Source organism: Plectrocnemia conspersa, unplaced genomic scaffold (assembly GCF_051122295.1).
Source record: "Plectrocnemia conspersa isolate PC_06_02 unplaced genomic scaffold, ASM5112229v1 ptg000001l, whole genome shotgun sequence".
Taxonomy (NCBI): Eukaryota; Metazoa; Arthropoda; class Insecta; order Trichoptera; family Polycentropodidae; genus Plectrocnemia; species Plectrocnemia conspersa.
In genome coordinates, this window is record NW_028277165.1 from 6,930,903 (window position 1) to 6,954,786 (window position 23,884).

General features: G+C 31.6%; 4 protein-coding genes across 15 annotated transcripts in view; 1 reads left to right on the forward strand and 3 right to left on the reverse strand.

Annotated features, from left to right (window-relative positions):
• pnut (septin 7-like protein pnut) overlaps nucleotides 1-4,649 on the reverse strand; it is a 63,350-nt gene extending 58,701 nt beyond the window's left edge. The window contains exon 1 of one of the 3 annotated variants that reach the window (XM_088195112.1): nucleotides 4,425-4,649. The gene's annotated coding sequence lies outside the window, so the exon portion shown is untranslated. Of the gene's footprint in view, nucleotides 1-4,023; nucleotides 4,173-4,408 lie in introns of those variants that run through there. The other 2 variants (XM_088195121.1, XM_088195080.1) reach the window with 2 other exon arrangements.
• LOC148238582 (regulator of microtubule dynamics protein 1-like) lies at nucleotides 4,630-7,654 on the forward strand. The gene is made up of 4 exons (XM_088195611.1): nucleotides 4,630-6,406; nucleotides 6,474-6,674; nucleotides 6,751-7,005; nucleotides 7,263-7,654. The coding sequence occupies exons 1-4, from the start codon at nucleotides 6,290-6,292 to the stop codon at nucleotides 7,611-7,613; spliced, it is 924 nt and encodes a 307-aa protein (XP_088051737.1). The 5' UTR covers nucleotides 4,630-6,289; the 3' UTR covers nucleotides 7,614-7,654.
• On the reverse strand, nucleotides 6,690-11,549 carry mRpL42 (mitochondrial ribosomal protein L42). The gene is made up of 2 exons (XM_088195682.1): nucleotides 11,013-11,549; nucleotides 6,690-6,814 (listed from the first exon to the last, which is right to left on the reverse strand). Exon 1 carries the CDS (start codon nucleotides 11,370-11,372, stop codon nucleotides 11,013-11,015), a length of 360 nt encoding a protein of 119 aa, XP_088051808.1. The 5' UTR covers nucleotides 11,373-11,549; the 3' UTR covers nucleotides 6,690-6,814.
• A 1,193-nt stretch (nucleotides 11,550-12,742) lies between these two features.
• Nucleotides 12,743-23,048, reverse strand: LOC148238584 (uncharacterized). 10 transcript variants are annotated; one of them, XM_088195292.1, is made up of 5 exons: nucleotides 23,005-23,044; nucleotides 16,950-17,014; nucleotides 16,809-16,884; nucleotides 16,664-16,746; nucleotides 12,743-16,585 (listed from the first exon to the last, which is right to left on the reverse strand). In XM_088195292.1, the coding sequence occupies exons 1-5, from the start codon at nucleotides 23,021-23,023 to the stop codon at nucleotides 15,116-15,118; spliced, it is 1,713 nt and encodes a 570-aa protein (XP_088051418.1). In that variant the 5' UTR covers nucleotides 23,024-23,044; the 3' UTR covers nucleotides 12,743-15,115. The 10 variants fall into 10 exon arrangements, 6 of the variants coding, with proteins under 6 accessions (XP_088051418.1, XP_088051432.1, XP_088051423.1 ...); XM_088195306.1 differs by having other exon boundaries at nucleotides 16,961-17,014; nucleotides 23,005-23,039; XM_088195297.1 differs by lacking the exon at nucleotides 23,005-23,044 and adding an exon at nucleotides 19,435-20,998.
• Between the last annotated feature and the right edge of the window lie 836 nt (nucleotides 23,049-23,884).

The window sequence follows — 23,884 nt, forward strand, 5'->3', positions numbered from 1 at the left end:
ATATTCTGTCAAAATAATCATGTTCTATAATAATTCAGCAATAGTCAAACACAACGCTGTTTAACTGGCAGTCAGCGAACATGTTTTTAAAATTAAATTTTTAAAAATGAGCTAAAAAAATCACTGATGAATGGATGATTTTTTTTTATTTTGCAAACATTTCGGGGTGCAAGATGTATTTTACTGGTGGAAGCTAAAAAAAAGATTACCATACATTTTTGTTCGTTTAACCAGGCATGTGTGGCTTACAAACAAAATGTTATTACATGTACACTAAGTGTACATCACCGGATCGCGCGGTATATTTTTTCACTGTAAAGAAAAAATTAAAATAGAGTACTCAAAAATGTCGCGCTATGCAGCAAAATCAAATACATTTGCTGCACATGAGACTGAAATGTGACAAAGTTAGGCACTTGTTAATTAGCAAGGCATAATGTTAAAATACCATCGGTTTTATACTCCGCTGTATTACATTCTACCGTGGTGTGTGTGCGTGTCATGATCATTTGCAGTGATACCACAGAATTCCCGCGTTTCTGAATTTATTATGTTCAAACCCAAACCCAACCTAAACAATTTAACTATTATATTAGTTTAGGTTAGATTTTGGTTTCGCAACTATCAAAGCACACGCAAATACATTACGTTGAAGTGTCACGCAGTGGTATAAAACCGGTAGTTAAAACAAAGAGTTGATTTTTTATAGAAGCAGGGGGGCAACATTTCAATATAGTGTTAAGTAATCGTGCTCATAATTGAATTTGAATGTAATTATTTGTATATTTCAATTATAAAATATAGAAGAAAAAAACATAAGCGCTTCAATCCATTCTTAAAATATTCGCGGACATTCAGGAGGTAGATAATTTTTTATATTCATATCCAGTGAAGTGATAAGATGACCATTGAGCGTTAAACATTGCCAAAAACGAGAAATGTAATATTTATTTTCCTAAAACTTTCTAAAGTACACTCAAATCCATAAAGTACACAAACGCGGTGAATAAATATAAAGGTACTGATTACCACACATGTGACCACACTAATCCAACCAAGAGAGTAGGAAAGGACAGTTTTGCGAGCAGACACCCACTTGAAAACTTTGAAGTGGTATCTACATTCGATTCTGAACATATAAGCCCTGCAATACTCGACCGATGGCTTTCAAGTGAGAAAATTTCAAACTACCATCACGCAATCATATTTTATTCGACTTTTGAAACTCTTGATTTAAAAACTTTTTTATTTACATCCGTTAATTGAGGGTTAACTGTATATTGTCGCAAAACAAGGCACGCTTCAGTTTCTATCGATTATTGAGCACTGGGCGGAATATTAATATAAAAAAATTGTTATTAAGCGTGAATATTTAAATAAAAATTATTTGGGAATACATTTTTTAATTTATAGGTAGTGACTTTCTACAATTTTGTAAAATTGCTGAAAAAAATATTTTAATAAAAAAAACTATTTTAAAATAGTTATTGAAGGGTTGACATTATTAGAAACAAATAAGAGTATAACAAAGGCGTAGATAAGACGGTAATGGGTTCGAAAACGTTGTTTCTAGAAAAAAATAATCACCTGTTCTACACTACAGTATTTGACAGCTTCATTTCGAACAACTCGATGACAAAATCGGACAAAACTTTTGAAAACTCACGAGTAATTAGAAACGTGCACATATGCAAGTGAATTCTTTACGTTGCTCCATTTGAGTACAACTGACTCATCGCACATTCCATTCCTAAGATATACTCTTTTGAAGCCAAAAAGGATGCATTTGAATGTTTGTTTTTAGTCTACCAGAAACGAAGTGACTTTTAGAAGAGATTTCAGATAAAATCTACACGAATGATCGACCAAAACTTGGAATAAATTATGTACATATATTTCGTACATATTGTACTTCAGAAACGTCGAAACCGTGAAAACTGCACACATATAAAATATTTTGTTGCTAAATTTTAACGTTTAATAATTAATGTTATATGGACAACCCTAATTGTAAACAATAAACTGAGCAACGTTAGCATAGCGGAACAACTAGCTCTGCAATATATCATATGACACCGGCTAAATTATCATTTCTTAATTCCTACCACATGTTGAAAACATATTTGTAGTAGCTAATGTGTTAGTACTGTACGAAAAAATATTTCCTTGCCCTATGTGAATCACTTGCAATTATAACATGTTTTTCCCACATACAATGCCTTTATATAACATTCCAAGATGCAAAATTGAATTGCAGTTTTGAACCAACTATTTAAAATTAAATAATTTATATATTTAATAGGCATTTTAAACCAAGTCATTGCAGAGAGTTATTCATGGGGTATTCACGCTCAAACCAACGCTCGCTCGCACCTATCCTATCCAACGCAAATTTTTTTATTGGCTCGACGATTAATCACCCGCGATATAGTTGGTTGTCAAACACGCTCGTCTGTCAAATCTTATTCGTTGAAGATGTAACTAGCTCACGTCGGAGAGTTCACACACGTACTAGTTAAAGCATACATTATCTAGGGAAAGTATACACGAAATGTAGCATTATAAGCTTCAACTAAAACTCATAGTTAGTGCATACTTTGTCTAGGCATTGTACACTTTATCGAAATTTAACACTTTTAACTGTAACATATACATTTGTATATAATCAGATTTTCATAAAACTTTTATGAAAAATAGACATTGTAAATATACCTAGAGACTAATTAGCCAGATTAATCAGCGATTTAGTTTCAAAATGGTCGCTATTCCAAAATTAAAAAAATCGCAACATCATAAAAAAATGAGCAAAGATGTTCTATAACTTATAACATACAAGAAGAAATATCTTCACATATGTTATATTTTCACTAGAATGAATATTAATATCACTTACTCAGCCAATTGATTTACAATTTCACAGCTCAGTATTAGCAAAGCTGTATTGCTTTACAAAGAGATGATCTGTTACGCGTATTTTCACATGATCAGAGATTCACAACATTGTGACACATCATTCGATAAAATACTACAACGTGCAAAATACATGAAACCAATTAACACAGTACAAGTTAAAAAAATTAGAACTTTCATTAGGTTAGGTTTGGGTTTATGCAAATGGACGTTTTGCAACTGGCAAATTGAGTTTCATTGACGTTTTAAGCAGCATATAATTTCAGTTCGCTATTAGAAATATTTCTGACAATGAAAATGTATTCGGATATGATTTCACTGAAACGTCAGTGAAAATATAAATTTACTGTATCATATATACATATGTACATAAATTTAAATTTAAAAATACGATAAAATAATACTACTAAACTCGTCAGAAATAAATGTGTTTTTATATTGTAACTAAGTATGATTGTCAAATTAAATATGATAATAGTTATTAAATGAGAATAAAGGATAATTAATTGATGTATGTATATTAAAATAATAGTTTTAAGAAACAAAGCATAATATTATGACAAAAATAGTTTTTATTAATAAATTGCCAAAAGTGTTGCAATGTACATACGTATATTTTATAAATTCAAATGTGGAGTTTTTTGGTGCAAATAAAATATTTTTGTGTTTATGTAATTAAAAAAATTAATACTGTATAGTTTTTTATGACCAAAATATTAATAAATCAAGTATGTTGCAAATTTTAATTTAAGAAATGTTGTGCTGTTGTTATTTTTAATTATGTAAAAATATTTTTTTATTAAGAAATTCGTCTAGTCTAATTGTTGACGATAAAACGTATGTAATTTAGTTATACTCAAAGAACACACATTTAGTATAAGATATTTATGACCAAAAACAACGACAACGACAAAAGTTTTTAGATCGAAAAACAATATATTTTAAATAGGGCAATATTATGACAAAGTATAAGTAATTGAAAATAAAACTAATTATTTAAGTGAAGCGATTTTGGCCTACAAAAAAATAAAATTGAAATTACATAATATATCAAGCATGTGTCAAAATTGAAATTTAAAGATGGCGGCTATTGGTCCAAACAAATCATCGTACCTTGTTTATATTTATATTATATAATGATTGTCTATGGTTTTTAGTTGTCGACCGATCGAACGACGTTTGTTTATGCGACGACTAAACTGTTAATCGTTTTGGGTAAAAACAACAACGGCAAAGGCAACGGCAAAAGTTCGATCGGCATCTTAGATCGCGGCCAGAGCCGTCTGGTGGTCGACCGGCGAACTCTCGGCGATTCAAATCGGCGAATAACAACACAACGAAGATAAAGAACATATGCAGTTGACGTTTGACGAGCAGGCGGCGCGGCGCCGCTTAGAAAAGGGCGCGCGAAAGGCCGCGTCGGTTACGCAAGACGAAACGGAGTACGGGGTGGCGGTGGCGGTGGCTAAGATTTGACAGATGGCATCTCGAGAGGGGCTCCGAAGGGGGCTCACCTGAGCGCTGCATGTCGCGGCGACGATCGCCAGTTACCGCCGCCGGAGAAGCAGGAGCTAATGTACGCCGGCCGGGCGCGCCCTCCGCGCCGATTGATTTTTGAAAATGCGTCCTTGCGACCTCGCAACTAGGCTATCGGCCCGCCCCTGATCGCTTTCCGGCCAACTGTTCTTCGAACCCAATCGCGAATTGCTATCTAGCGAGTCTATTGTTTTTTGTTACTCGCATATTATTCTACGCATTCTCAAACTTTTCGGCTCAATACCCCTCTCAAAAATATGCTTTGAAATAATCGACTACAAAGCGATTATGCTCAAATATAACATCACCCCTTAATTACATTTATTTACTTATATATTTTTTTATCAATTTTCCATATCCATGTGGCATAATGTACCCGTTTTTGGACGCTTTTTATGTTACTCTTCGAGGTTTGAGGAATTTCAATATGGAATAATAAAAAAATACACTTTTATATATAATACATATATGTATTTGCTATAAAAAATTATCAAAATATTTTTTTTAAATATCAATTCTAATCATATTGTGGATTTGGTTATTGTGAGTGAGATACAATTTTTATTTTGTTTGTTTTTAATTTTTTTACAGTTTGGAGAGTATATTTAATTTAAAAACGATGTATCATTGTGATTCAGATATTTCGTCAGTGATACACCTGCTTTAACCACTGCTGAAATATAGAACAGTAAGTCTCAATCGTGATAAAAACCCGTCTTTAAAACAATATTTATATTTATAAGCACATATCACAATTAAACATAGAACAAACTTAAAACAAGCGCAATCACCTAGATAAGATCTTAATCATAGTTACTTAAACTTTCTTGCCACACATTCTATATTCTGAGATTCTTTTCGACAACTATATATGTATATATACATATATATTTAATCTCAAACTATAATGCTTTTTTCCACCAAGGAAACATTCGAAAACAACAATTGTAAAAGACTAATTTTGCTACAAAAATCTGTGAAATAAACTACGTAAACTTCATTAGGTTTCTTTGTACTAAAAAAACTAAGCTAATATGAACCTTAGATTTCTACTTGACTATTAAACAGTTAATGTTTATATTAAATTCCTTGTTGTTTTCAATACAAAAGTATCGAATCTATCAAAGAGTGCATTGCTTCTGATTCTGTTAACTTACGCAAAAATCTATTGTAATTAATGATGTAGGCGATTATTAAAGCAGTTTGTAACTAAATGTTGTCGAAATTTTATCCATAAGTCTTTTCTTCACTTAACTTGTGGATAGAATTGTGCTCTTCACCCACTTCAGATTTCTTCAAGAATTACAGAAGAGCAGCAGCATCTAAAAAATGTTTTATTTATAATTTAAATTTTCCGTTCTTGTTGGGACACCCATTATATAAATACATAAATGAGCCCGCACAAGTAAAATAAAAATTAAAGGAATAACCATGTCAATAGACGTTTAATGTTTGATGAATTTTATAAACCATATCAAAAAGTTTCTAGAAATTGTATTTACTAAGCGGATATACATATTTGATAATCAAAAAAATCTAGGCGTGTTATGAATTAAAAATATTTCTTTTTGTGTAAATTAAAACATTTAAAGTTAATGTTTGCTTTTATTACATCTGTTATTGTATTTTTATCTTTTTTATGAATACACTACATTTTATCGACAAATACAGCTGTTTTATTATCAGATAAGAAATATCGCAAAGAACGAATTAAGTCAATAGTTGACGTGTTTAGGCCAAATCGTGCCACTTGACAGATAGCTGACGTTTCGGCTAACGAATTTCGAACTTTACAACTGGTGTTTTTGCATTGTTTATTGAAACGAGTCCATAAAAGTCGAAAATGCTTCGTAATGTAATTCGTAAAATTCGTCTCATACCTGCGCTAGTGAATTCCATCGCGAAGATCAATCTGTCATCAGGAAAACGGCACATTTCGACAAACGTTCGATTAAATACTGTAAGATTAATGGTTTATATTATGCTTTAAGTTATATAAATGTTGTTCATTTTATTTTACATTACAGGTAGCGAAACATTTAAATACCCCCTCAGTGAAAGTTTTAACACTATTAAGTTTATTCTGGCCTTTAAAATCATCGGAACCAGTAAAACTCATTGTAGAAAGTGTGGACAAAGTCACTTTAGATAATACGGTAAAAGAAGCCGACCAACTATATGACAACGGACAGTACGACGAATGCGCTAATTATCTTAAATCTAGTGAAGTAGAATAAAAATCATTTGTATTTTATTTCATTTATTGAATCTCTAAATACATTACAAATTATATGGAAATTGTAGAACAGCAACGACGTAGAAGTTCTTTGGAGAATATCGAGAGTTCTCTTCGTAATGGCAACTGCTCCTGGAATTGAGAATAAAATTAAAGAAAAACTCGCTTTTGAAGCATTCGATACTGCATCCCGTGCTTTGAATTTGAATGATAATCATTTTGCGGTCCATAAATGGATATCTGTGATATCTGACTTAAAATACTCATGCGAAAGTACGAAAGCGCGAATAAAAAATTTAGAAGATGTCAAGATGCATATGATGGTAATTTTTTTAATAATTAAGAACCGAGGCAAAAACATGGTAAATGAAAATTTGTATGTTACATTAATATACATTTCTAGCACCGCTAATAATTATAACTATATATATTAAAATGATGTTTTGTTGACATTTCATCAATAAAACTGCATATTTTTGCTATAAATTATAAAAATCATAGTCACAATAACATGTTCTTGCTTTGGAATTATCATTTAATCTGTTATAACATATATTGATACTAATACGACTGTTTTCAGAGAGCTGCGGAATTGAATCCATCGGATGCGACTATTCTTTATATGATCGGCGAATGGTGTTATAGAATAGCTGATATGCCATGGTATCAAAGAAAAATCGCTCAAACTCTTTTTGCCAGTCCGCCGATTTCCTCTTTCGAAGAAGCACTTTCGTATTTCTCTAAAGCCGAACTAATGGAACCAAATTTTTACAGCATGAATCTATTGTTGCTCGGAAAGTGCTACTTAAAATTAGGAAAAGAAGATGCTGCCAAACATTATTTACTATTAGCGCTCACTTATCCGGCTAGAACGAATGATGACCATCAAGCTAATAAAGAAGCGCAAGACATATTGAAAACTCTTAAATGATATATTTTTGTTCATTTTTGCACTAATAAATTATAAATTATTATTTATTTTTTACTCTTACCATTCCGTATTTTTTTTCGAAAACATAGAAATTATTAGATATAGATTTGTATAAACCACAATTATTTTTTTGATTTCTATAAGATATTATCTAATTTCAAAAACAAATTATTTGTATACCGTCTGTTGCCTGAGTCTGATACATATGTCGCACCATTACAGAACTTTAGTCCACTCGTACACTTGCTGGAGTGACAGACATGCGTCATACTAAATTCTACTATACATATTACATAATTTTACTTTATTATCTTATCGGGGAATGTATACGAGTAGTGTAGCAAAGAAGCACCCTCAAAATCATTATATTTTGTAAATAACTAAGGATATGCTATATTTTTAATAAAAAAATTATAATTAAATAACAAATGTTAAAATTTGGTCAAAAATTGCAATTCATTATTATATTCCAAAACATCATGTAGTGAAAAATAGTTTTTAAATTGAATATTAACATTAGTAAACTGTAACTTCATAAAATATTATTTTGTTGCACCCATATTAGTCTTCAATACTGCTAAAACAAAAAAAAGCACGGAATTAATGAACGATTCAATGAATTAGTAGTCAAATTTTTTGAATCATTGCAAAAGTTAATGTTTGCTTGTTGTGTTGTGCAATTGACTATTTTTAATAATTATTGCACAAAGATATTTTATCGGTTTAATTAGAAACGGTACTTGTATGTTCGAATGTGTGTATACTCGCTCAGTCTCAGACTGCATGTAGCTAAGTACCTTAGGGCCAGTCCGAGAGTTTTTCTAATATTCTGAATTTTTTACTCAAACCAAATTATAGAAAATTTGGCATTATACTTTTTAAAAATATTTTCACTACGAAAACTGTGGGCCAATTGGCTAGGTAACCACTCAAAAACAATATATACATAAGGTAGGCTGAACTATAGCTATGTGTTATCCTTTGCGTGCGCCACTGCCGTTACCCTACGAGTCCAACCCTTATGGGCAGGCACCCAGCTTTTCACGGCCGGATGAGCGGGACTCACCCTCCGTAGTGCTAAATATTTTATTGGAGTTGTATTAGTATTTCTCCCGAGCGCTCGGGGAGACGTGCTCTCGTTGGCTGACATGCATTGCGTATCAACCTTGTCACAACACCACCCTCCTGATCTTCGAGGGGTGTATATGTTGCCTCAGTCGCAGCCTTGGCCCTCGGTTCCCCTCAGGGCCGAGCGTTTTGGCCCTGCTTGCGTTATTCTGCTATGCTTTGTTCGTCATAAGTAATGCCTCGCGCCCTACTTCAGACGGCCAGCCCGAGAGATCACTTCCCCTCAAGGACTTAGGTTTAAACCTCAAGAATGGACCCTCGCTATCCCACACTATAAACGGCGGACTCCAGCGTATGGTCGACTGGCGTCGACATACAGTAGACTCCCAGAGAACACACTCCTTGTAAGCACTAATCCGGATAACATCTGCAATTTGATTTAATAGGGTATGGCGTTGGATCAGTACATTGGTCTCGCTTGCTCTCACACCACATGCATTCGGTGCATTCTGTATCCTGTTTGTCTCTAACTGCCATCCAATATGGCCCTGTGTCCCGAACTCAGGGATTTTCAACTTTCTATATAAATATTATCAACACTTAATTTTTTAACCGCTATTATTTATTTTAATTTTTACTTATAAAAGTTATTTCCTTAGAAGAAAAACTAAATATTTCAGATCGATTAGAACATGAAAATAAAATTTATGTAATTTTAAGAATTTAAACCACACGAAGCGACGATTTGTACAATTCAAAAATAGAGATAGAGCTTTGCTTTTTTATAGCAATGCATTGGAGGATTAATTAACAAAACCTACGGTAATTAATCGCACATTTAATCGGCGTGCCATAAAAGGACGTAATAAGTCTAATCTTTCAGTATGCTAGAGAACCAAAATAAATGTATGGATAAAGAGTAATATATTTCGGGATTGTTTTTTTAACTGTTTGCACCCGATGTGGAAGAATACACGAAAAACAAAATCATCAGTTTTAAAGCCGTATTAACCTTTTGACTGCGGATGACACCTATAGAAGTCATTAAGAAAATCGCCAAAATGCGTTGGGCACCTGAAAGTGTCATGCACCTTTCAGCCTTGTAATATATTTTTTTTTGTACAATTTAAGGTTGAAAAACACTTTAATTTACTTAAATAATATTTAGATACCTTATAGCATAAATAAGTGCTCCACCACATATTATCAAATTTCGAAATGGCGCACAAAAATATCAGCAGCAGTGAATGGGTTAATAGTCGACAATGCGCCCTCTCATCCAATTCAGCTCTTAGATCAGAGCATAATCAAAACTTTTAAATTATTTTTACACATATACACATATCAATATATTTTTAATAAAATGGATTTTGATTCTCATTCAGACATGGAAAGAATTTTTACTTTTGAATTCTCTGGAATTTGTCAATTTATCTATCAGTGGAGATGAAATTGTCTACGCTTAATGTTTGTTGGAAATCACAGATTTTAAATGAAAATAGTAGCATAATTATTAAAATTTCTGAATCTTTAGGCTTGGAGGAACTGAACAAGGAGGTTATCAACAAATTAATTCAGTACGAGGTAGAATTAGACGAGGAAGAGTTAGTAACACTAACAGAAGAATTTTAATCGAATTCCATAAATAATAGAAATAAAAAAGTACATTTAGAAGAAGAGCTGGAAACTTGATTTATTAATTTTGATCCTTCAACCGAACATTCTGCAGAATTTAGAAAACATTTCAAATTTCTCTAGCTGCATATAACAAGTTAAGAAAGAACTTGACTACAAATGAACAATCCCAGAAAACAATAGAACAAATGGTGACATACATATGCATTTTTACATACACATTGCAAAAATGTTTAATCCCGAGTACACGCTCCCACTTAGCAAGCATGTTATCGGGGAGTTTACTGTACTCCTTATTAAGTGATAAAAATTTTGAGGAATTCAACCAAGGATTATAGATATATTTTAAATTGTTTTTGATTTCAAGAAGTGATGCATTTGATATATTTTATAATCTATACCGACATTTAATAAAAACGTAGGTGTCAGTATTGAATGGCAGTTGTAAAAATCGAGTCAGTCGAGTTTTTATTTATTTATTCTATTTTAAGTAAATTCTTGGGTGTTCCTATATGGCCATTTCTCCTGTTTTGTTTAGCCAGTCACTTTGCTATTGTGTTTTATATTCCTATTACATTTAACTATTTTTACAAGATCTTGAATTATTGCCTTCAGTTAGTCGCTATCAAGTGAAGGACCTTATTATTGTTGGGTGAAAATGTCATAAAAATAGGAACGGTTAATGGAAAAACTTACTTAAAGGTAAGGTCTATCCGGAATCGTCTTCTTGGCTTTCTTATCTCTGGCTCTCGGATACCATCGGTGAACGGCGGTGAGCGTGAGACGAGCGAGTCGCTTTTTAGTTTCCAAATCTTCACCCGGTATTGGTTGATAGTTAGCGGTGTCGGCCCGAGCTTCGGACAGTCCGCGACGAAGGGGCGAATTCTCGGGCGTTTCGACACTTTGCGGTAGCGGGTAAGAATCTTCGTATGGAACGCGTCGTTCTGGATGAAACGCCACAAATGTTGTTTCGTCGTCCGTTACGGTCATCTTCATTCCGCGAGGGTTCGGTACTCTGCGAAGCGTAGATGTTAGCAGCCTTCTGACGGACCACATCTTCAATTTTCGTGCAACACCTCGTGAAGTCAATATTTCAAATCGTACTCGCTATAGGTTATAAAGTGACAGTCAGTGTTACCAACCTATCGAAATCAATAAATGACAAATGGTTCAAAGACAATATATCTATAAAATACTTTAAAACAGAGAATTGCTTTCTACTAATATTTATACATATATAATATTTACAACGTTTGCCGTTACGTAAAGCTATTTATTATATGCATACTTTATTATTTTAGTAATTTTTTATTTTTATTATGGACAAAAATGACTTTTGATGATTGCTCTTCATCCAAAAGAATAAAGAAAAAGAAGACTGAGTGAAAAAACCAGGGCCGTGGAGTCGTTGGAAATTTTTCCCGACTTTGACTCCGAATTTAAAAATTTCGATAAGATAATCTTAAAATAATAAATTTATTCTTAATTTATTTATTTTCATGTAAATAACAACAAAGAAGAAAGAACAAAAATATATTAGTGATTTTAGTATACAATTAACGTGATTTTTCTATACATATTGGAAATGTTGTCGAGTTCTGAATTTGTATGACAAGATATGAGTCGGATGATGTATTTTAGCCGCCGGCGACTTTCTAACCCATGGCAGACAGGCAAGTTGCCTGTGCATTACAGGATCGCGCCTGACGCTCCGGCGACTCGGCGCCTGCGTGCGTATGCACCCATTTAAAACCATATAAAGTACAGTCGCCGGCGGCTAGCCGACAGTGCGTATAGGCCCTTAGCGAATTAGGTGTGAAAATAGTTACTAAATTTATACTATTTCTAATATGTCATATGTATATCTGATCAGTGTAAAAACATGTCATTCGCTTGGACTAGTGCCGCGCTATTGTATGTGCATAATATCTTTTGTTTTATAAGGGCTGATTTACATTTAGATTTGTTATGGCCAAAACTGGTAGGCATGCTCCTTGATAATAAATGTGTTTAGGGCCGCACATAAAAGATTAGCGGGCCGCAGGTTGAGTATGGTTGCCTTTGTAACATGTAGGTCAAACCCGTATAATAATTATGTAATAAAAACAGCGGCGAGCATCTAAAATTTAATTTATGGGTAATAAAAATTTACAATGTAGATGATATGACGTCAAAATTATCGGGAGCGTTTTGAGCCCGACAATATTATAAAAACAACAGCGTTTCATGTCGGATTTATTTCATAAACATTTCCGGTACCAAAAAGAACAAACTGAAATTTTCGGCGAAATCGGTCTAGCAGTTTTTGTGTTTGGCGTACATACATATACGAACATTGCCTTTTATTTATATAGATTGGTTGTTGTAGTATTATTTTATTGAATGATGTATGGTTTAGAATTTGGTGACGGGTGACAATCCACAGATTAAGCCGCTGCAGTAGTATTTTTATTGAGAATTAATGAAGTTGTTTACATGGTATTTTGGGCACGCAACAGCACGCCCGAGGCTGCCATTGGAGAGTCCATCAAGCCAGTGTTATCAGAGTGACGCCAAGTCTTGGCCAAAATGAACCTAAATAAATACATATAATTGGGCCCCCTACAATAATTTAGTTACATTTTAAAACGATGTACATGATTGGCAAATAAGGCACCACCGCTCATAAACTCCAGTCACGATCTACCAAAAATACGATGCCTCTATTTGTCATCACGTCCGTATGTAATGTCATTAAGGTAACTAAGCGATAAATTTGTGGCAGATTATATATTTGTATGCTTTTCCATATCTGTCATTCAAAGTAACAAATGCTGATATAGTTAGCATATATAACAAAATAATTTAAATGCTTTTACACAACAAACATTTTATCGATATGAAAATAACATTTATTTATTTATAATACATTCATAAGAACTAAGGATCGAAGTCTCCGTTTCGTATCGATTAAGTAACGATAATGATCGACAATTTTCGATAACGACGATAATTTTTCATTATCGATCGATATCGATAATGAATTTTTCGATTATCGATCTCTAACGATAGTGATCGATAATGAACGATATTATCGTTTTTTTAAGCGATATTTGGCGGGAAAGTAAAAAAAATAAAACAATGCTAACCAATGGCGCGCGAAATTATGCAACGTAGAAGACTTCACGTTTATGGCTGAACTAGTCCTGGCACTAGAAAAGGTTAAAGATGTGAGTGAGGGACTTTCTGCTGATGATTCACTGACCGCTCAAAAAATATTCACATTTCTCTTATCTTGGAAAAGTGCTCGCTGCTGATCTAACACAACAACTCACGAAAGAATTCATCACTGAATTTCAGAGACAAATGGAACGAATTTTGCCGAAACCTAGCACCGAAGAGCACCATGTACGTATGGCCAATCTACTTTACCCGTATTATAAGGGATTAACTCTTACTCAGTTCAACAAGAAAAAGTCCACTTTTAGAAGATTTCTTGACTCACATCCATCGTCTTAAGAGACTGGCATCAACTCCTGTCCTCGACGATATGGATTTCATGGATCAGTTGGTGGCTGAAAAAGCTCAGCATGGGACTCTGAATCGGACAAAATCGGCAGTGGAAAAGTAGTGGGACTCCTTCAAGATTTATCCCAAACCTACATCTTATAAAATTGATGTATTGACCTGGTGGATAGACTACAACGGGATCTTCCTGTTGTTGGCGGCTGAAGCCAGAAAATGACTTGCTGTCCCGGCAACTTCGGCTCCAAGTGAACGGGTTTTTTCTGCTAGAGGAAACCTCGTAAAATCTTAGAGGATAAGATTTGACCCGTCAAATGTTGAAAAGATCCTCTACATACAACTGAATCACAGTAGAGTTCGTATCACTAAATACAACATTGGAATTCCTATTATTGAAGAATTACCTGTCGGAGAGAGGGATGATGAGAAGGGTGGACCATCATTTTTAACCCCAAGAAGTCGTGCTTGTTCTGCATCTAGTGCAGCATGTAAGGATTCCAGCAACACTGTAAATGTGACTCCAAGAGAAGCTCAGAGACAGTTACCGAAAACTTAAAAAAAAGGCTCAAAGAATTGTGTATGCTCCAGATTCAGACTCAGAAGATGATGTCAGCATTGGTCCTTCCGACTATCAGTGCAAGTTACATAGAATCAGAGGCAGATACGGAAACTGATTAGACTAATCTTGCTGTGAATGCATCAATGCATCTTATAAAGTGATAAAATAAGGTGAATTTTTTGAAATTTTAATATTTGTTTTTTTTTTTGCTTTAAAGTAATATTTTTATTATTAAAGTTCTGGTCATTTTAATTTATAACTGGTAATTTAAGATAATTTTGTAATAATAATAATTTATTGAAATTTGGGTAACAAAATTGTTTTTTTTTATTACAAACGAGAGTTTCGAAATTTATCGTTAATTTTTGAGGTTCTACAAAATTAAGCAATATTTATATTAATATTAAACGATATTAATCGATAACAAACATTGTTCGTTATCGATTAATATCGTTCATTATCGATTACACAAACTAATATCAACCAAAAGATAAATTTCATTTATCGTTATCGACCATTATCAATCCAATCGATAATATATTTTTTTATCTTTTCGTTCATTATTGATTCGAAAATTTCGCTCCTTAATACAAACACATTAAATTATCGAAGAACCACAGCTACTCAGTTTTATATGATACACCAAAATTTACATTATTTATATGTATAAGATGCTATATGACTTGACAGGTGGCTTTTACTTTTGAATGCTTTTCCACATTTTTCACATTTATAGTCATAAACATTGATGAGTTTTTATATGACTTGTAAGTAGGGATCTAGTTTTTGTTGTTTTTCCACATTTTTCACATTTAAATTTATAAATATCGCTATGTGTTATCATATGACTTGTAAGTAATTTTTTACTTCTAAATGCTTTACTACATTTCTGGCATGCAAATTCACAAACATCCTTATGAGTAGACATATGTTGTAAAAGTATATCTTTATATTTGAATGCTTTTCCACATTCTTCACATTTAAAGTTACAAACATCGCTATGAATCTTCATATGATTTGAAAGTGTACTTTTGGTTTTATATGCTTTTTTACATTTCTCACATTTAAAGTCACGAACATCGCTATGAGTTATCATATGACTTGAAAGTTCGTAACTAGTTCTGAATGGTTTACCACATGTTTTACATTCAAAGTCATAAACATTGTTATGTGTCATCACATGCTTTGAAAGTGAATATTTAGTTTTGAACGCTTTTGCACATTTTTCACATTTAAATTCATAGATATCGCTATGTGTTATCATATGACTTGAAAGGTTTTTTTTGCGTTTAAATGTTTTTTTACAATTGTCACATTGAAATTTACGAACATTCCCATGGGTTATCATATGATGTAAAAGTATGTAAAAATTATTAAATGCTTTTTCACACTTTTCACATTTAAAGCCATTAATATCGTTATGAATTCTCAGATGCCATTTAAGTAAGGGTTTACTTTTGAATGTTTTTCCACATCTGTCACATTCAAAATTACAAATATCTCTATGACTTATCATATGATTTGAAAGTTTTTTTTTGCAATTAAATGCTTTTCCACATTTATTACATTTAAAGTCACAAATATCACTATGAGTTATCATATGGGTAAAAAGTGAATATTTAGTTTTAAATGCCTTTCCGCATTTTTCACATTCAAATTCATAAAAATTACTATGAGTTATCATATGACGCACAAGTATTTTTTTGTATTTAAATGCTTTTCCACATTTTCCACATTTATAATTAAAAATATCGCTATGAGTTACCATATGACTTAAAAGTAAATGTTTATATCTGAATGCTTTTCCACATTGTTCACAGTTATAGTTACAAACATTGTTATGTATTAAGATATGCCTTTTAAGTGTGCGTTTAGTTTTTAATACTTTTCCACAGTGGTCACATTTAAAATCACAAACACTTTCATGAGTTATCATATGACTTGAAAGTAATTTTTCAGTTTTGAACGCTTTTTCACATTTCTCACATTCAAAGGCATAAACATCAATATGAGTTATCATATGACGTTTAAGGTCTGTTTTACGTTTAAATGCTTTTCCACATTTTTCACAAACATCACTAGTAGGTATGATTTGTCCTAAAAATTTTTTTTTAGTTTTAAATGCTTTTACACATTTTCCATTTTTTGTTTTGGAAGAATAATCCAGCATACGTTGAATTCTAACACGTTTTGCTTTTTCTGATTTCTAAAAATAAATTTTATTTATTAGTAACTATCGGTATATTTTATTATACATTGAAATTTGGATATGTTGGACTATTACTTTGGCGACATTGTCAATTAGTTGTGATAAATCGTTCACCTCGATAGAATTTGCATTAAGTATATCTTTAACATCGTGCATTTCTGAAATAATATTAGAATTAATGATTGAAATATGAATCACTATGTTGTAATGTATGTTTAACCTATTTCGAACATGTCATTTACGTCGTCTACGTATGTATCCTTGCTGTCATCGTATTCGTGTTTTACATTTAAGAACTTGAATAAAAAAAACACAATTTAAAGTAATATTTATTACAAGTTTTAATGTTAAAATTTAATACCTCTACATTACAATGAATCCCGCCATGGAAAGCAAACGCTTCTTCGTCGTCTTCCATGTCTATTTCTGTAAAGATGAAGTTGAACACTTAAAGGAAATATCTAATTATCTATCAAACAAGTAACAAACGTGTGAAATGCATGTCCTTGATAAAAATACAAATGGTTATGTTGTTAACTTAAATTAATATGTTAATTGCGATCGAAGATATAAAAAAATATAATGTATCGTACCAGCTTTGATGAACGCCATTCTATACGAATTGACAGTTTGAAACCAATGTTTGGTCTAAATACGACAAATTATCATGCATGGAAAAAATGAGGAAATTTGAAACAACAAAGCTAGGTATATACTATACATTTAAAAAAAATAGAACGTACTTTCCTTTTAATGTCAATTTTTATATACATTTTTCTAAAATATTTTTTTGCATGTAAAAACTGTTGCAGTTACTAAATTTATAATAATCGTGGTAAAATATGGATTTAGCGTCCTTTATTGCTCTATGTTGGCATCACTGCATTCTTATGTAGTTTGACGTTTAATCCTTAAATGCATGATTTTTCCAAATTGAAAAATAAACATATTTTTATACTAAAATAAGGCTGAAAATGACTGCAAAAATTATTTAAAAAAATATTTGGCATATTTGTAGATTCAATTTGTTAAAATTGCTTGTTGTAAATATACAATATCATGCAGAACGCGAACTAAATATATTGAAATTAAAAACATACAAAAAATCTTTACAAGTAAAAATTCTTAAAGCAAGTTTTCTAATTGTTAAAACATAAGACAACGCCACATTTTTTACACATTGTTTGTGAAATTCCATTGCGTTTCGGCATTTTGCATCTGCTCCTCTTGATCAATATGGGCCAGTGTCTACAACTGCATGTTTTGTTTACTTTATGCAACTACTAAAATAAATAGAAAGCAAAAATAAATAAGCAATGGTAAGATAACCTTTTTGGAGTATATAAATTAATGTTATTTTATTTTATATCCATTAGTACCAATGAAAACAAATGTTGAAATTCCCAAAAATGTGATATATCCAACAACTTTTTTTTAAATTGCGTAATCACGCGTACAACGACATCTACCAGAATAATTTGAAAACACAGTGACTCGACATCATATTGAAAATAGACTTAGTTATAAGCGCTTAAATAAATTGATGCAAATTTGCAACACCATGCAATTAAGGGTTAACCGACTTCGACCCAATTAAAAGTTAATTTTATTTTTAAAAGTGATTTAACAAGAAATTTAACACAAACAATATAATAAATATTCAGTCATATATGATTACGCCGTGAAATAAAACTTTTTAATGGTTCAATTTTTAAAGTTTGATTTTTTCGTTGGTGTAGTTCGTAAACTTTATCAATTATTTCCAAATAATTTAACGCAATAGTGTGTTATTTAATTTGTTTTATATTAACTTTTCAAAATAATATAGCTGCGTATATTAACAAAAATTGTAATATATATAATTCATAGATGAAAGAGAAAGTTAAAGAGGCAATTTGGATTATTCACATCGGACTTACATTATTTTGTGTACAGAAATAATTATCGAATTGAAGATATTTTCAAAAACTACATTATGACTATTAAACAAAAGTACCAATAATAAATTATCAACAATAAAAAACTATTTATTTTATTTACTTTGTCATTTATTTTTCATTCATATACTATGGTTAGATTTAAAATCTATAATAAAAAAGTCACGGGTAGAAGCGGGTTAATCATCCAACTATGAATAAATGAGTGTGAGTGGGCAGTGTTGCAAACTAAACTAGTATAATAATAAAGGACGCTAAAACCCTATATTACCCAATCGTTTGGAGCAATGTCTGTAAATTACAATGGATGAGTTTTCGAAAAATCCTTTCATTTTTGTTTTGTCTTCTTCGATACACGAGGGCGAGAGTTGTGTACTTGTCCTATCTGTGCCCTTTTGGCGGGACAGCATATAAACAGTAAATTTACAATTGAATGATATTAATTGAAAATCTATATAAATCAGAGGGTACACCTTTAAAATAAAAAAAATGTATATGGGGACACATTTATGGATGTATTTATATAGGTTTTTAAGGCCAAAACTTGGTGGCACTCTGGTAGCATCGCAAAACAAGAAATTAACTAGAACGACCGTTTCCTATGGCTATACACCCATACCTCGCTTTACGGCCTAGATACGTTCCACGAAACTTGGCCGAAAAGCCGTATAACGAATCAATTATTCTAATACAAATTCAATGGGATCGGTTCCAAATTTGTTAAATATGTAACATGGTTTATCATTTAAAATGCATTTTATCTTTTTATTTCATTTAAATCAAAAATACATACATAACAAGTACATACATTTGTACATAAAATAATAACAGACTCCAAAAACCAACAATAATCCATAAACAAAAATGAAACAACTTCATGTTACATAAAATATGTGTATGAATACATACATATTTTTTTTAAATGCCTTTAATCTGAAGACGATGAAGAAATGGTAACCTGCAGATCACTATCGTTCTCATTTTTCGCTGGTAAGGATGGGCCTGGCTTAAAAAAATTGTCCAACGTTGTTTGTCTTGCCTTTTTGTCTCTTTCGTTCTTCAGTGATTAATAACAGCTAATGGCTGAGTTAATTCCTCGAGAAACTTTACCGCTACGTTCGACGTCAGGATCGTTTTCAAGGAAGATGTTTATTCCTTGTTCGAAATAAGAAAAAGCTTTTGACAATTTTTTTGATGTTAGCTGTTTGAATATAACAGGCTCTGTCTCTTCATCAAATGCCGGTTCTGCTTGCAACTGAATGAGTTCCTTATATGAAAGGGATACCCAATCAGCTTCAAGTAGATCAAGCACATCACGTTCGTTCAAACCTTCAAAGCCGAGATCATGTGCTAGATCCAAAATGTTTTGCCTAATTTCAGGAAGGCAATTAACTTCTGCATCAGTACTTTTTACACATTCTGGCCATATTTTTTTCCAAACATGGTTCATTGTTGCTAATTTTAATTCCTTCCTTGATTCACTGATGCTGTCAACAGCATCCTTGATGTTATAGTTTTTCCAAAATGTTTTAATTGAAGATTTACCATCGGTTTCCCTTATAAGTTGTCGGAAAGTTCGGCGTAGGTAATATGCCTTAAAAGTGGCTATTGCACCCTGATCCATTGGTTGGATCAGAGCTGTTGTATTTTTCGGAAGGTACTAAATCATGACATCTTCAGATAGTTCGGATAAATTAGTAGGATGCCCTGGTGCATTATTCAAAATTAGCAAAGCCTTGTTGCTTAAGTTATTGTCTCGCAAATCACTTTTTTCACTTCTGTTCAAAAGTGATTTTTGAACCAATCCTCTAAAGTAGCTTTAGTCATCCAAGCTTTCTTGTTGGATCTCCATATGACGGGTAATCGATTTTTATTTAGTCCTTTAATAGGCCTTGGATTTTCGGACAAATATATTAAAAGTGGTTTTAGCTTAAAATCACCCGCGGCATTTGCACCAAGTAGCAAAGTTAATCGTTCTTTAGACACCTTATAACCAGGCGCAGATTTTTCGGTTTTTGAAATGTACGTGCGATCAGGCATTCGCTTCCAATAAAGCCCTGTTTCGTCTACGTTAAACACTTGTTCAGGTTTATGACCACCTCTTTCAATAATTCCCTTTAAAATGTTGGGATATTCCTTAGATGCGGCCTCATCGGCGCTAGCTGCTTCACCTTTCATTTTAAAATTATCCAAATTAAATCTATTTTTAAGTTTTTTAAAAAATCGACATTGAAAAAAAGTTTTTTTGCCGTTATAGCGAAACATTTTAGGCCGTAAATCGAAAATGTGCCTTAATTGAAGAGGGCCGTTATAGCGAAAGGCCGTATAAAGAGCGGCCGTATTGCGATTTATAAGATGCTATATGACTTAACAAATGCCTTTTACTTTTGAATGCTTATCCACATTTTTTATAATTATAATCTTTGCTATGAGTTTTCATATGTTTTGTAAGTAAGGATCTAGTTTTTATTGCTTTTCCACATCTTTCACATTTAAATTTATGAATATCGCTATGTGTTATCATATGACATGTAATTAATTTTTTGCTTTTAAATGCTTTTCCACATTTTTCACATTTAAAGTTACAAACATTGATATGAATCCTCATATGATTTGAAAGTTGATTTTTGGTTTTGAATGCTTTTTGACATTTTTCACATATAAAGTTATAAGCATCGGTATGAATTTTCATATGATATGAAAGTGAATTTTTGGTTTTGAATGCTTTTTTGCATTTCTCACATTTAAAGTCACGAACACTGCTATGAGTTATCATATGAATTGAAAGTTCGTAACTAGTTCTAAGTGGCTTACCACACGTTTCACATTCAAAGTCATATACATTGTTATGAATCATCGCATGCTTTGAAAGTGAATATTTAGTTTTAAACGCTTTTGCACATTTTTCACATTTAAATTCATAGATATCGCTATGTGTTATCATGTGACCTAAAACTTCTCTTCTGCGTTTAAATGCTCTTTTACAAATGTCACATTGAAATTTACGAACATTTTCATGAGTTATCATATGCTGTAAAAGCTTGTAAAAAGTATTAAATGCTTTTTCACACTTTTTACATTTAAAGCCATAATTATCGTTATGAATTTTCATATGCCCTTTAAGTATGGGTTTACTTTTGAATGCTTTTCCACATTTGTTACATTCAAAGTTACAAATATCCCTATGACTTATCATATGATTTGAAAGTTTATTTTTGCTATTAAATGCTTTTTCACACTTTTCACATTTAAAACCATAAATATCGTTATGAATTCTTATATGACCTGTAAGTAAGCATTTACTTTTGAATGCTTTTTCACATTGGTCACATTCAAAGTTACAAATATCCATATGATTTATCATATGATTTGAAAGTTTTGGTTTGCTATTAAATGCCTTTCCGCATTTTTCACATTCAAATTCATAAAAATTACTATGAGTAATCATATGACACGTAAGTACTTTTTTGTGTTTAAATGCTTTTCCACATTTTCCACATTCAAAATTATAAACATCGCTATGAGTAACCATATGGTATTTAAGTATGCGTTTAGTTTTTAATACTTTTCCACAGTGGTCACATTTAAAACCACAAACACTTTCATGAGTTATCATATGACTTGAAAGTAATTTTTCAGTTTTGAACGCTTTTTCACATTTCTCACATTCAAAGGCATAAACATCAATATGAGTTATCATATGACGTTTAAGGTCTGTCTTACGTTTAAATGCTTTTCCACATTTTTCACAAACATCACTAGTATGTATGATTTGACCTAAAATTTTTTTTTTTGTTTTGAATGCTTTTACACATTTTCCATTTTTTGTTTTGGAAGAATAATCAGGCATATGTTGAACTCTAACACGTATTGCTTTTTCTGATTTCTAAAAATAAATTGTATTCATTAGTAACTAACGGTATATTATATTATACATTGAAATTTGAATATGTTGGAGTATTACTTTGGCGACATTGTCAATTAGTTGTGATAAATCGTTCATCTCGATAGAATTCGCCTTAAGTATATCTTTAACATCGTGCATTTCTGAAATAATATTAGAATTAATAATTGAAATATGAATCACTATGTTGTAATGTATGTTTAACCTGTTTCGAACATGTCATTTACGTCGTCTACGTATGTTTCCTTTCTGTCATCGTATTCATGTTTTACATTTAAGAACTTGAATAAAAAAACACAATAAAAAGTTATATTCATTACAAGTTTTAATGTTATATTTCAATACCTCTTCATTACAATGAATTTCGTCATGGAAAGCAAACGTTTCTTCGTCGTCTTCCATGTCTATTTTTGTAAATATGAAGTTGATCAATTAAAGGAAATAGCTAATTAACTAACAAACAAATTAGCAACGTATGAAATGCATGTCATTGATAAAAATTCAAATGGTTTTTGTTGTTAACTTAAATTAATATATTAATTGCGATCGAATAAATAAAAAAAAATGTATTGTACCAGTTTTGATGAACGCCATTATAAACGATTTGACAGATGAAAACCAATGATAGGTCCAAATACAACAAATTATCGTGCATGGAAAAAATGGGGAAACACTTTAAAACTATGTACTATACATTTAAAAAAGTGATTTAGCGTCTTTTATTAAATTATAAAAATATATGCACTTGCCTTTTAATGTCATTTTTTATATCCGTTATTGTAAAACTGTTGCAATAATCTAATTATATATTAATAGTTTGGAGTAATGTCTGAAAAATACGGTCGAGGAGTTTTTGAGAAAATCTCTAATAATGTGTCAAATGATTTTTAGTCAATTCGAAGATTTTTTTTATAATTGTCGGTCTCAGTTTTATGTAGAATTGTTTGCAAGGCTCATGAGTTAACCGGTTACTTAATTTGTACCAACAAGTGGGGATACCGGTATTATTAACAACATTTTACATAAAAAACTCTTCAAAAATGAAATGTAGTTCCAAACTACCAAAGTGTTAAATTTTATTATAAACAATATAAACATAATGAAAAGCTTATATGAATTAGTTAAGTTTTTTTGTAGCAAAAAATGGTAAGGGGAAAATATTTGTAGTTACCCCGTTCACTATATTAATTGTTGTCGACAGCATCGATACGAAGTTGATTTGTATTTAACTGCTAATTTTATTTTCATCTAGCATTATCAATAATGATGTATAGGATTCACTGTACCTTACGTTTGAGAAATCGATATTTATTTGTTGAATGAGTTACGTATCAGTTACGAGATAATATCATAATTTTAAACCAATTAAAATGTGTTAATGTGTATATATTATAATAAGTGTTCATTTTTTTAATATGGTAAAAAATATATTTATACATGGAACAAAATGAGTTC